At 40.1% G+C, this 15,256-nt stretch overlaps 1 protein-coding gene across 1 annotated transcript in view; it reads right to left on the bottom strand.

Moving 5' to 3' along the window:
• arhgap46b (Rho GTPase activating protein 46b) overlaps positions 1 to 14,322 on the bottom strand; it is a 156,817-nt gene extending 142,495 nt beyond the window's left edge. The window contains exon 1 of the mRNA XM_051661790.1: positions 14,186 to 14,322. Coding sequence (XP_051517750.1) covers positions 14,186 to 14,199 — 14 coding nt within the window. The 5' untranslated portion in view covers positions 14,200 to 14,322. The remainder of the gene's footprint in view (positions 1 to 14,185) is intronic.
• Positions 14,323 to 15,256: the final 934 nt, after the last annotated feature.

Here is a 15,256-nt window from a genome sequence, read left to right on the forward strand (position 1 = left end):
GCAACAAATCAAACCTACTCACTCTGCTTTTATATGAGCTTATATTCTTATATGTTTTATTTGAGCATCGCAAGCACCTGAAAACAAAACTATGGAGCATTTGCAATGTATTTATACTTCCAAAATGTGCTGTTTTTCCATATAGCCTTGCATAGGTATACTTGTCGGTCAGGGACATATTCTAAGAGGGTCATTTTTTATTTAATGTTGTCTTTAATGGCCTTAACAGGCCTGCGTTTATTAAGTTTTGAAGACACTAACTGACTAGTAAAAAAAAAAGAAGGAGACCAGAGGCAGAGCAGGGCTTGATTTTGAGTGCTACCGGGCTCAGTTTCCTATCATCTCAGTGGGGGTAGCGAGTTATTTTCAGACAGCCGCAGACATGCCCTACTGTGCATTTAATGACTGCCACTCCAGGGTAAATGCTTTCACTTCAGTGGTCTTGGGTTAATATTCAGCAGATACCCACCTACACTGGGAATGCTGCTTTTAAACGTTGACTCAAGGAGCATATGCGTTTCTGTTTTCAAATTTAGTGTGAAGTAAAGACAATTTTTCTCAAATCCACCTACACAAAGAGACACAGAGATTGCATGGGTGATATACGTTAATGTTGTTTGTGAAGTGATACTCAGCAGAGCTCTTCATTAATTTATGATGGCTATTAAATGGACATACAGAGAGTCTTTTATGATTAATGTGTTTGACAGCATGCAGTAAAAAAGAACAGAATAGTTATCTATGCTAGCTGAATCCGTTATCTATACAGCTGCTTATAAATCTAAAACTGCTGTAAGCACACATACAAACACTATTTTACTGGCAACCAAAGAGTAGATAGGTTGTTTTCGTTACAGCTAGTTCTTTTCTTTTTCCTCTCACCATGTTTTAACACTATGTTCGATTGCTTGGTCCGAACCCCGAATTCGATTCCACACCCTACCCCTGCTGATCTCTTTTCAAATTGTACTTTTCAGAAACATACCACGGTACGTTTATGCCATTAATGCGAGTACCACCATTATTAATAGCAACAGTTGTAGTTGTATTCATGTTTTTGCCCCTTTGGATTTACCACCAAAATGTATACGCACATAATGGCGCTTGTGTTTGTCGTCCGCTGATGCATTAAAAGAGATCTGATGAATGCGAGCTGCACTTTGATAGCAATTCATGCATTAGGCTATACTAGTGGTGGGCAGAGGTGGGTAGAGTAGCCAAAAACTTTACTCAAGTAAAAGTACAATTACTTAAAAAAAATAATGACTCAAGTAGAAGTAAAAGTACTAACATAAATAATTACTCGAGTAAAAGTAAGAAAGAATCCAATTAAAAGAGTACTCAAGTAGTGAGTAACTTGTTACTTTCACAAATGACATAATGGATGCTAACTCCCCTATATTCCACTACATAATACACATTTAACATGTATTACAGAATTATTATTATTATTATTATTATTATTATTATTAATGGAAATTCTGTCATCATTCACCATCATGTTGTTCCAAACCCGTAGGACTTTCTTTCTTCCATGCAACACAATAAGGAGATATTAGACAGAATGTTTGCCTGAGTCACAATTTACTTTCAGTGAATGTGTTTTTTTTTTTTTATATATATTTTGAAAGTGAATTGTGACTGAGACTGTCAGTCCCTAACATTCTGTGTAACATCTTTTGTGTTCCACAGAATACAGAAGGTCATACAGGTTTGGAACAACATGAGGGTAGGGAAATTAATATTAAATATTAGAATATTAAATCATGGCTGAGCTATCACTTTAAAGGGATAGTTCACCCAAAAATAAAAATTCTCTCATCATTTACTCAGCCTCATGCCATCCCAGATATGTATGACTTTCTTCTGCAGAACATAAATTGAGATTTTTGAAGAATATTTCAGCTCTATAGGTCAGTACAATCAGGGCTCAATGCGAATAATTTTTTCTACTGGCCGGTTGGGCCAGTGCTTCAGATTTTTACTGGCCCTGCCAAAATTTTCACTGACCCCAACACAAAAATGACAAATAGCTGTTTTTACCATCATGGCTTTCAAAAATATGTCTGAAGATAAATATTTTTTACATATCTTATGTTTTTAATACAATGTCCCCCAGGGGCCTGGGTAGCTCAGCGAGTAAAGACATTGACTACCACCCCTGGAGTCGCGAGTTCGAATCCAGGGTGTGCTGAGTGACTCCAGCCAGGTCTCCTAAGCAACCAAATTGGCCCGGTTGCTAGGGAGGGGAGAGTCACATGGGGTAACCTCCTCATGGTCGCTATAATGTGGTTCTCGCTCTTGGTGGGGCGTGTGATGAGTTGTGCGTGGATGCCGTGGAGAATAGTGTGAAGCCTCCACATGCGCTACATCTCTACAGTAAGGCGCTCAACAAGCCACGTAATAAGATGTGCGGATTGATGGTCTCTGACACGGAGGCAACTGAAATTTGTCCTCCGCCACCCAGATTGAGGTGAGTCACTACGCCACCACGAGGACTTAGAGCGCACTGGGAACTGGGCATTCCAAATTGGGGAGATAAAGGGGATAAAAAAAATATAAAATACAATGTCCCCCAAAATTGAATCACATTTATAATTTGCAAGATATGATTTATGCTTTATGTAATCCCATATATGCGCTTTACAGATATAAATTCATAAATACATCATATTAACCTCAGCCGTCCTGCCACTTACACATGTGTTTTTAAGCCAAGAGTTCTGTAGAGGAGATGATGGGTTTTCGGTCACCCGTTTAGTCATGCTGTCATGCAACTTTTGCCCATGTGTAGTGTTTTCACAAGAAGGATCAAAGATTATTCACTGAGTTAAAGATGTGATTATTGGCTAAGAGAACAGACTTGCTACTAAATCGGTTGTGATGTGTAATATACAGTAGGTAGATATTAGGCCTAATCTGTGAATTAAGAATGTGTATATAACATGAAATCAGACAACCCATACAAGACCAACACTGACTGATATACAAAAAACAAAAACAAAAATACCTGTATGGTCCAGAAATGAGACATGTAGCAGGTGTTTTATGAGGATGATATGAAGTAGACTGTTTCAAATATTCATCTTCACCCTGCAGCTAAACAGCTCTGATAAAAATAGCCTGATAGCCATAGTGATCTTGCTTCTTTTCATATCAAACGGCATTATCGTGTCGAATTAATGTTTACGTTTTGAAACATTACTTAATTAAATCTATACTTACATTTTGGATATTGAGCAGCTTGTGATTTCCAGACACGTGTATAACTGGGGTTTAACAAAGTTTATTACGTCTCATTCGGCGCTTCGTCTCTAAAGGCGAATTAATGAGAGAAAATGTGTTTGTATTTTTACAGTGGGAATAAAACTAGCACTCTGTCCCTTTACGAGAGCACATGCATGTGAAACAGTCTACGCTGCACGGAGAGAGATGATGATGAGACATATGCACGGAGAGGCATGGATTTTCAGTCCTATTGAAAGAAACTGTTGATTTCTTGTGTTTCAGTGTGTGGATTACTAGTTTTCAAAAACATGTAAAAACAAAAAATGTGGGGATTTCATGCACTGTGAACATGGAATGTGCGGGGATACTTAAAGTGTTGCACAAGACGTTAAATCCCACTACGAAATTCATTAAGTGGGTTTTTTCCTGCTATTTTCTACACATTGGTAATAGCTGCTGCTAAGACACTTGGAAAAGAGCGAGGACAGTACTAGGAGAGTGCGCTCGGTGTCTGCACGATCTTGTGCGTGCACGCAACTGTGCCTTGGCGCGTCCAGTATATTATGCATTTGCGCATCTTTGCGAAATAAATATACTCGCGCTCGCTCCTCGGTTAGAAGACTTTGTTCGCTCCGTGTGCTCTCTCGCTTGTTGTTTGCTTGCACTAATGTTATAAATGCAGCAATGTCCCGATTGGGCAAGTGACAGTTCTAGCAACTGGCCCGAATCTTTCTCACACTGGCACTGGCCAATCGGGCAGCCCTTATTGTTGAGCCCTGACAATGCAAGTGAATGGGTGCCAACATTTTGATGCTCCAAAAAGCACAAAAAGGCAGCACTGAAGTAATCCATAAGACTCCAATAGTTAAATACATATCTTCAGAAGTGATATGATAGGTGTGGGTGATAAACAGATCAATATTTGTCATTTTTTGCTAGACATTCTTCTCCCTGCCCAGCAGGGGGTGATATGCGGAGAAAAATGTGAATCACCAAAAACACAAGAAGAAGGTGAAAGTGATCTGTTTCTCACCCACACCTATCACATCACTTCTGAAGATATTGATTTAACCACTAGAGTCTTATGGATTACTTTTATGCTGACTTATGTGATTTTTTTATTTTATTTTTAGCTTTAAAATGTTGGCACCCATTTACTGGACCAAAACAGCTGAGAAATTCTTCTTTGTGTTCAGCAGATGAAAGAAAGTCATACACATTTGTGATGGCATGAGGGTGAGTAAATGATGAGGGAATTTTCATTTTTGGGTGAACTATCCCTTTAAGGACTCTTGTCAGATCTGGATGAATTTGTCAATAAGAAGAGAGGTTTGGAAATGTTTCTAGTAATTATTACGTTGAAAATGTGAAAATGTCCCACAGGGACATTATATATAATGCTGAAATATAAACCAAAGCAAGATCATGTTTTATTAATGCCTACTTTCGCTATTTCATAGTTTTTAAAGTCCTGCGTGGATTCTTATTTCAGTGTAGTTACAGTTTTCAGTGTCGAAAGAATTTAGATCATTAGTTCTGAACAGCAGTACCTCTGCTCTCTAAATGCAGAGTACACAGCCTGTGTAGGGCACCAACCCCAGTCGTGGAACACTCGTCTGAAACTGCCCCATATCCACTATATAGTGCACTATTTCGGGTGTCAACGACGACTGTTAATTGCCCTTAATCCACCGTGGGGAAGACGTACGAGTTGAGAGTTTACTGCTTCCTTCACTCCTGCAATGTTTTATTTCATTCTGAATGTATTAAATAACTTTTTGACAAATCATTACTTGATAAAAAAAAAAACATAACAACATATAGAGAGGCAAAACATACATTTTAAAATGTATGTATGTTTGTATGTATGTATGTATATTTATACAGAACTTTGACATTAAGCTGAAGAATTCTTTATTTACTAAATAATATTATTATTAATTATATAATTTTAACTCAGGAGACTGCACACAGTGGAAATGATAATTCTGTGGATGATTTAAATATTCTGTTATAACATGTAGGTTATGATAATTTGGTCGGCTCAGAAACACTACCCATCTTGTATTGGAGTTTAAAGATACTAAAGTATAACAAATAAATACAATAATGTACATTAGATAAAATGTGTTTACTCTTTATATTAACATATATATTATTCGCCATACGATTGCCACGCGCCCGTCGCTGTGTACGGGCAGAAATGCTGTCTGTTCGCGCTCCAGTTGTCAATCACACGTTCTGTAGAGCAAAAGGCATTTACACTTAACTTGGATGTTTACATGGATTTATACAGTTAATCAGCCCGAAGTCTTCAGGATTCGTACGACTTTTCTAAATTTGGCTAATTCGTATGATATTGTGCAACTGCACTTGTTTGACTTCTATGACTTTCACTACAGTCAATGACGTGGCTGGAAATAATTTCCAACTAATACTAAGGATGCACCGATACCACTTTTTCTCTTCCGATCCGACTCCAATATCGTAAATCTCAGTATTGGCCAATACCGATCCTGATCCGATACCAGTGTTTTTTTTTTGTTTTTTTTTTTTTGCATAATCAGTTTAGAATATCTTTACATTATTGTGTGGAACTAATTGGGTGTGCTCTTTAACATGTAAAGAAACACAAACCTCTAACTACACATTATTTCAATATAAATGTATAGCTTATTAAGAAAAACTTTATTGTTAACTATTATACTGAATAATGTAGCAGCAAAATTAACAGTAATTCCAGTATAAGTCATCAGTAGAAAAGAAGCCGTTTTTTTTCTTTTTGTGCAAAATTTTTCAACTTGTATCTGGACTTTAAAGGATTCAGATCTCTTTTTTGTTCAATTTAGTTGTAAGATTTCAGCTCACTTTTCATTCACACGGTTATTTTTTGGAACCCATTCAACTTAAATATTATTATAATTTGTAAACAAATGATAATAATAATAATATATTATAATAGTAATATATAGTAATATACCTCAATCGTGCACCTTTTGTCACGGATCCACCGGTCTCTCTCTCTCTTTCTCCCTCACTGCAGTCACAGTGCTCACTCTCCCCTGAGTTCTGATTACACGCACCTGTATATCATTAGTGGCTAATCAAGGACTGCATATATACCCTGCTTTCACACACACTCATGGGCTATGTTCAGACTGCAGGCAAATCAGATTTTTTCTCAAATCAGATCTTTTCAGGCAGACTGTCCACACTATTAATTGCAAGTGATCAAATCAGATTTGCGCATTCAGACATAACCAACCTATCTGCATGGGTTGCTTTGGTAACGACGTCGGCGTACCCACGTGACGATGCTTTCAAAACAGATGTGGGAAAAATGGAAGTGCATCATCTCTCTCTCCAAATAAGCGCCCTGTCCAGTCGAGGTGCAGAAGGAGGAGTCTGGTAAATGTTGTGATGTTCCGTGCTGCAGTCACCGATTTTTGACGTCATCTTTGTGTGTCACGTTAAGAGTGACGCAAAAGACCATTTGAAATCCGATTTGAGCAGCCAGAGCGACCGGACTGAGACACATCTGAAAAAATCAGATTTCAATCACATTTGAAACCACCTCCCGATGTGGTTTGAATCAGATTGATTACATCAGATTTCATGTGGTTTTTGCTGTCCAGACTATCAAAACACAATACAATCTGGATATGAAAAAAATCAGATTTTTAGTGGCAGTCTGAACATAGCCTTTGTCTGTTCTCATCGATAGTATCTCTGAGACTCCAGACCTTTCTACTATGTCAAACATACCTGTGTCTTCATTATTGCCTGCAAGTATCATAAGACTGTTGTGAGTTATCTGTTCATCGTGTCTATACCCTGTCTGGATATTACTCACCTGCTGTTTGCCACTCTGCTCAACTGGATTTACTCACAATGTTTACATCACTGTTTCAGTCATCTGTTCAATAAACCCTGCTACTGAGTTCATATCTCTGACTCTGTGACACCTTTAACTTTTAAACCCTCACACTTTTATTTTGACATTCTAAACTCTCCAGGAAGTCCTGTATGTGTTCGTTTGTAGGAAAGTTCACAGTAGTTTAATTCGCTTCTTATTCAAATTCTGGTAAAAATGCACCTCTGGTGCCATTCTAAATGCATAAAGTGAACCAAACTATTGAGCATCTACATCTGAGATGTTGTTCGTGAGTAGCGCTCAAATATTGTGCACCGCTGTGAAGGCTAAAAATAGCCGCGAGTGTGTGTGTAAACAGAGCAGCGCCATTCAATTATATATTTACTTATAAAACACAGCCTTTTGTGATTCACAGAGCTATCACACATCTTCAGGTGGCTTTGAATATAATGCATGAGTCATATGAACTGCTTTAATGGTGTTTTAATGGTTCTTTTATGTTTTACTGTCATTTTTTGAGCTTGACAGTAACGAACATAACTAACACACAGTATCAGATTTGGATCGGGCTTGTCGGACCGATACCTGATCCATTTAAAAGCGTCAGTATCGTAGCCAATACCGATCCAGGTATCGGATCGGTGCATCCCTAATTAATTCGTGACAATTATATGCTTCTGTCACACACAACAACTTCAAATAATAGTTACACACTCTACTGATTGGTTAAGTTTAGATTAGGGGTTTGGGTAAGGGCATAATATTAATAAGCATGTCCTTAACACCTCATGCACAGAACTCGCGCTTACGCATTAGACATCCGGGAATTTGCACGTAATGAAGTTGTATGAGTTTATGCGAACAATATAGTGCGACATCATACGATATAGCCAACTCGTAAATTATGTATGAATTTTCATGAGATCGGGTTGGATAGTTTCCAGTGTGAGGGCACGGGGTAAATGCGTAAATACTGCTCATGACATGTGGGACAAAGCGCACTGATATATATTGCTGCCTTGATTAAAAAATTTACACAGAAAAGCCTGCGTTATCATTAGATCCACAACTCACCTCAGCGTACTGCCTTAAGTTGGAGCTTCAATTTAATCTTGAAATATCCGCATGTCTTGGTGTTAAATGAAGGCATTGCATGATGAAACTATTCTTTTTTCATTGAGCGGAGCGAAGAAAGTGTTTCACTTAGTTAGAAGAGCATGATGCTGCAGCAGTGATAGATTCAGCTTGAGTGACAAAAAAACGCCCTGGTTACTTTCATAACCTCCGTTCCCTGATGGAGGGAACGAGACGTTGTGTCGATGTAGTGACACTAGGGGTCACTCTTGGGAGCCCCAAACACCTCTGCTTTTTGAAAAAAGGCAAATGGGAATTGGCGAGTGGAATTTGCATGCCACTCCCCCGGACAAACTGGTATAAAAGGAGCTGGTATGCAACCACTCATTCAGGTTTTATGCTGAGGAGCCGAGACAAGGTCCCAGCCATTTCAGCGGGTAGTTCAGCGTTGTGGCAAGAGGGACACGAGGTTACGAAAGTAACCAGGACGTTCCCTATCTGTCACTCACTCGACGTTGTGTCGATGTAGTGACACTAGGGGTCCCTATACAAAACGCCACAACTAGCTGAACTGTGTTACGTGGACTGGCGGTGCGAGACGGGCAAACCACTGTGTGCCTCGTAGCCAGCGCACCAGGCCGTCACGTAACCTCCCCCAATGCTCTTATGAGCGTTGAACATTCCTTCGGGAACAAGTCGACTGCCCAACAAATAGGGACAGGCTAGCCCAGCCGTGACCTCTTTTCCTCTTTTTTCTCCCTAAAAAGAGTGGAATTTGTTAACCAACTGGGGGCCATAAATGTCTATGTCGGGGGGTGTCACTCCCAAGAGGAAGACACCGAGGAGACCACACCACACCCAGAGATGTGAGTGGCTCGCAGTGACTTGAGGCGCTGCTGACTCCAGAGGAGGGGACGGCGGGCGAGTTGTGACATGCAACGGGAGTGTAGACCGCCTTGACAGTTGATGTACGCTACCGTCGCCGTGTTGTCCGTCCAGACCAACACGTGCTTGCCCTGGATCAATGGCCGGAACCTCCGCAGCTCGTCGCCAAGGGCGTCCTCCTGCAGCAACAGCACCGGCTCTGCCACAGCCCGCCCCCGTGGCCCGGCCCCGGTGTTGAGCCCACCGCAGGAAGCAGACGCCACCCGTCTCACAGCCGGCCGCCAAGAACCCAAGGAAGGCTTCGAAGCGCCCCTGAGACAGGCGACCCTGGGACGAGGAGACCCGCTTCTATGGAGCTGGTGGACAGACCACTCCATCCCCTGGTGGAGGGCCGGGAGGAGAATCTTTTGTTTCATTTTTCGCCGCATACCCAAGAGGCTGCGGTACCCAAAACTTCAACAAAAGAGTGGTTTTCTTGTTCCCTGGGTCACATGTCAGGTGTGCACGGCCGTCGTCATGACCACTGTCCACCAACCCATTTTGGCAGGTTTGGCGCTCCATCGGCGGACCCCCCGCACCTGTGCGCCCAGCTGTGGCACAAACATGCCCACACCGGGTTGGTTCCTACGGCTCCTTTTATACCCGTATGTCCAGGGGAGTGGCATGCAAATTCCACACGCCAATTCCCATTGGCCTTTTTTCAAAAAGCAGAGGTGTTTGGGGCTCCCAAGAGTGACCCCAGTGTCACTACATCGACACGACGTCGAGTGAGTGACAGATAGGAATGACAAATTACACGTTAACTAAAATTAAACCCAGTAATGTAACAACAGGAACGCCGCCCATTGTAAAGAAGTAAAAGTAAAAAAATTTCATTCGAAATGTACTTGAGTGGGAGTAAAAAGTATCCACTTTTAAACCTAGTCGAAACGTAATTTTTTTTTCCAAAAAGTTACTAAAGTAAATGTAACGGAGTAAATGTAGCGCGTTACTATGTTACTGCGTTAAAACGGTATTCCGGTAGAAATGTGTCAACCGGTACAGAGAGTATATTGTTATCGACCAAAAATGTACGAATATTGTCATATACATTTTTGCTTATAAGGCCCACCCCTATATTATACTATAATACATGTGACTGGGAGCATGCAGAGATGCTAGTAATTGTGCATCATTAATAGGAATTTACTTCCACACCTAAGTTTGGACATTTGCTTTCACATCAACCAAATCAACCAAACTCTGACATCATTCAGACTCAGGTAAGCACCAAAGCTCTAGTTTGAAAGCAGCTGTTCATTTTTAAGTGGATTACAGAGAAAGCAAGCACACAATATAACAAATAAACACTTAGCAGATGAACAACGAGCCAAATCAAACAAAAGAGAAAGCAAATATTCAGTTTTTGTCTGATTTGATCATATAAGCCAGGGATGTGTTCTTGGCATTGCAAACCACACCTTGCCAGTTTTCTGGAAAAGGCACAAAGCTCCCAAATGTGCAGTTGAAAGTGTTCTAAAGCAGAACACAGGAATTAGAGCTCTGTTTCCTAAACGGGCTGGCAGGAAGACTCCATGGGGAGAAGCAGCTTTGTATTTTTGGAGATATTACTGAAGAGCAGCTATAACACAACAAGTGAATGGAGGTGGCCAACATATATCATCATCCCTCACACAATCACAAACCCTACACTTACATAGTTATAACTGAGCCAAGTTTGGCTACACGCACACGCACACCCACAAACTCATTTTCCATCAGATCTGTCCCATGTTTAATTTTAACAATTTCTCTGCTGTTCCATATTAAGATTTAAAGCATGAAATCGCAGACACAAGCAACATCTGTTCAAAAGACTTACTTCTAAACATCCAAGTAATTCACAATGCACATATTAATCAATAAAGGCTGGAGAATAAAAAGCCAAGACCTCTTTATAGAGGCCAGAACCAGAGAAAACAGCTTGATGTTTCCATCAGGGATGAGGCATTTGTTTTGGGTTCCTCGGCTGTTTTCTAGCAGTGCCAGACCAATTTGTAATTACATCTGTGAAGATCCAAAGAAGAAACTAGTAATTAAGGCTACCACAGATCAATAACAGCTCCACATTTTTTTTCAAGCAACTACAAAGTGATCTTAACACAGCTATATCAACACTGAGCTGATAGGGTAAAACTTGTGTTTCTTTCTTGGTGATGGGAAATATCCATCTGTTGGCAGGGTAAACAGCCAAAAACATGGTACAGGAATGTATAACACGAATAAATGTATTCCGTTTCAAATGATACTATCAAATTCAACACTGCAAATCCAACCAATGCTTTGGTGAACATTGGGATAAGGTGATACGCTTTTAATGCTTTGTATCAAATCCTAGTTTTAAGGAATATTACACCTGAACATGTACATTTTGTCATTTTCTGACAAACATCGTTGGATTTTTCCCCTTTTTCACCCAATTTGGAATGCCCAATTCCCAATGCGCTTTTAAGTCCTTGTGGTCACGTAGTGATTCGCCTCAATCCGGGTGGCAGAGGATGAATCCCAGTTGCCTCCACGTCTGAGACCATCAACCCACGCATCTTATCACGTGGCTTGTTGAGCGCGTTGCCACAAAGACAAAGTGCGTGTGGAGGCTTCACGCCATCCACCACGGCATCCGTGCTCAACTCACCACGCGCCCCACCGAGAACGAACCACATTATTGCGACCACGAGGAGGTTACCTCATGTGACTATACCCTCCCTAGCAACCAGGCCAATTTGGTTGCTTAGGAGACCTGGCTGGAGTTACTCAGCATGCCCTGGGATTCGAACTAGCGAGCTAGCGAACTCCAGAGGTGGTAGCCAGTGTCTTTTACCACTGAGCTACCCAGTCCCCATGAACGATGGTCATTGATGTCAAACCTGGCGAGATGCATCTTGACTAAGGTTCATTGGCCTACAGTTCACAGCAATCCATTTTGCAATTGTATTCGTCCATCAGTCCGAGATTTATTATAAGGGCATGTTTAAGGAAGCGTCAATGTACACCTGCATCAGGCGGATGCTTTTGGAGTGTCTCGGTTGCGTTGTGTTATAAACATACCGTTTTTCGGTCTCTGTGTCAAGTTAAAAGAAGTTTGAAATTTAAAAAACACATCTTGAGATCCCTGCCTTCAGGATTTGCACTCCATCAAGATGTGTTTGTACGCAAGAACGTGTTCTTATCTTATGTTGTCTGCTTTCGATAAGTGCGGTTTGTTCTCTGTATGTTTGAGCTGCGCATTGCCTATACAGCGAGTTTCGCTTACTGCCCCCTGGAGAAAACAGGTGGTACTCCATGCTTATTTCGAAGGAATATTCCTTATATCGGTCCGGGGACATGATTAATTGCGTAAAACATTTTTAACGCATTATTTTTTATATAATTCATCACACTGAATTAACAAGTTAAATCAAAAGCCCTAATCTTGATGCGTCATATTTGAATATTTAAATTTCGTCCCTTTCCTCACACAACTCTATATTGCTTTGGATGGCTTTAGAAAACTTGGGATATAGCACAGGAGTCATATGGACTACAGTGCTTTTTTGGTCATTTCACAGGATGTGGCACAACGGTAAAAAACACGTACATCCAGCGCATGTTTACAAAGAAAACCAGTTGAAAAACAGCACAAACACACACAAAAATGTGGGGCCGTTCACACTGCCCTTGCGCAATATATATATATATATATATATATATATATATATATATGAACATAGATGCAGCACAATAGAGCTGTTCAGCCGTAACGTCAATTTGTAAACAAACCCGGAAGAGAATTCCCTCTGGATTTTCCTATGGGTTTTTATAATGGGGTTTTTGAATTTATGAGTTAAATAAGGTCTGTGGTAAACATTACTTGACGATATGTTTTGTTCTACGACATAAATTGCACACAGTCATACCTCAAAACGTCAATTTTGAAGCTGCCGTGTTTTTTTTTTTTTTGTTTTTTTTTAAATTATGTAATTTAATACGGCTCCAAAATTCACGTTTGAGGTATGACTGTGTAATTTATGTTGAAGAACAAAACGTTGATGCATCGTCAGGTAATGTTCACCACAGACTTTATTTTACTCATAAATTGAAAAACCCCATTATAAAAACCCATAGGAAAATCCTAAGGGAACCCATGGCGAATTCTCTTCTGGGTTTTTGGACTACAACCTGAACAGCTCTATGTGTTTACATAAAAAAAAAAAAACAATTAAAAAAACAACGGAGATGGATGCAAAAACAAGTTCGGTGTGAAAGAGAAACATACAGGTTTGAACGGCGTGAGGGTGAGTAAATAATAACAGAATTTTCATTTGGGAAAACTGGAAGATTACTCCCTTTATGTTTTAACTGGCCTTATTTTTGGTCAAACTTGTCAAAAAGTGGTCAAACTTTTAGTCACTAGTAAAACTAATTGCAACCATATGGCATTGTGAACATTTTAATAGTTCAGAAAACCTGTCAGTGCTTGTCCTGGCTTCACAGGAGGTCTTCTGAGAATGCACATGGATATGGAATTGCGGCATGATAAATAAAACATGTCAAAATCCATCCTATTAAGGATGACACCTGGAAGACGACACTGGACCGGCCCGCGTCAACCGCATCGCATCTGTTCATCAATATGCTGACATGACGAGATCTGACCCAGTAATCAATACATCATCGGCATCATACATTTATAGTTTATTGTAGTTATAATGCAATCCAGATGTCGTTTGATGGTTGTGAAGAATCTTATTACGCACCCAGACATATCAAGTTTATTTAAATGTATATATAAAAGTTTACATCAGTGTAAAGCTTGATGATCAGCTTTCAGTGAACTTTGACCATGCAAACATTTCTGTTTGAACACCACATCTCGTGCAGATCATTTTAAAACACACTTATTAAAGTTTATTAGCAATAGTATCATATGATTAAGTTACAGTGGCGTCTGTACTTCAGTTAATCCAAAACATCCCCGTAACGTGACATTCAGACCCGTCCCACAAGCCCTCGCAACAATAAACAAAACATTCAGTAGCTTCATTTTCAAAGTTACCTGAGCCGTACTGCACTGTGCAACTGTAAAATTGTATTCACAACTCTTACCTTCTTTCAGCCATGATCCTCACATTGTATGGAATAATGGGGGTGAAAGCAGTGAGATTTGTCCTCTGTCAGAACTCCACGGCTTGTTCTAAGACTGTGAATATGAATCGCAGTCTCTCTGTCCCACTGGAGCTTGAGACTGACGGTGCTGGAGTGGGTTATTCCCCCCGCCCTCTGGGTAATCGGATCTCCGTGCTCTCTCTACGGAGGGCTGCTGGAGTCTGACTGTTTGTGGTAAAAGTTCTTATGTGGAGCGGCGCCATCTGGTGGCGAGTCAAAGCACTACAAGCGGGCCGCCCAAAGAGGATCAACGCTGCTACTCACTATCGTGGAGAGTAACGCTGTCTGCTGGTGAGTAGTTCACTCCAAAATGTAAATTCTCTCATCATTTACTCACCCTCATGCCATCCCAGATGTGTACGACTTTCTTTCGTCTGCTGAACACAAACTAATTTTTTTAGAAGAATATTTCAGCTCTGTAGGTCCATACAATGCAAGTGAATGGTGACCAGAACTTTGAAGGTCCAGAAAGCACATAAAGGCAGCATAAAAGTAATCAATAGGACTCCAGTGGTTAAATTCATGTCTTCAGAAGAAATATGATAGGTGTGGGAGAGAAACAGGTCAACATTTAAGTCCTTTTTTAAATATAAATCTCTACTTTCACGTTCACTTCCAACATTCTTCTAATGTTGTTTTTCATGATTCACATTTTCCATGCATATCGTCACCTATTGGGCAAGGAGGAGAGTTTATAGTAAATAATAATAATAATAATAATAATAATAATAATAATAATAATAAATAAATAAATAACTTACATATTGATTTGTTTCTCAACCACTCCTATCATATCACTTCTGAAGACATGGATTTAACCACTGGAGTAAAATGTATTACTTTTATGCGGCCTTTATGTGATTTTTGGAGCTTAAAAGTTCAAGCCACCATTCACTTGCATTGTATGGACCTACAGAGCTGAGATATTCTTCTAAAAATCGTTGTTTTGGTTCTGCAAAAGAAAGAAAGTCATACACATCTGGGATGGCATGAGGCTGAGTAAATGATGAG

Source organism: Myxocyprinus asiaticus, chromosome 29 (genome assembly GCF_019703515.2).
Source record: "Myxocyprinus asiaticus isolate MX2 ecotype Aquarium Trade chromosome 29, UBuf_Myxa_2, whole genome shotgun sequence".
Taxonomy (NCBI): Eukaryota; Metazoa; Chordata; class Actinopteri; order Cypriniformes; family Catostomidae; genus Myxocyprinus; species Myxocyprinus asiaticus.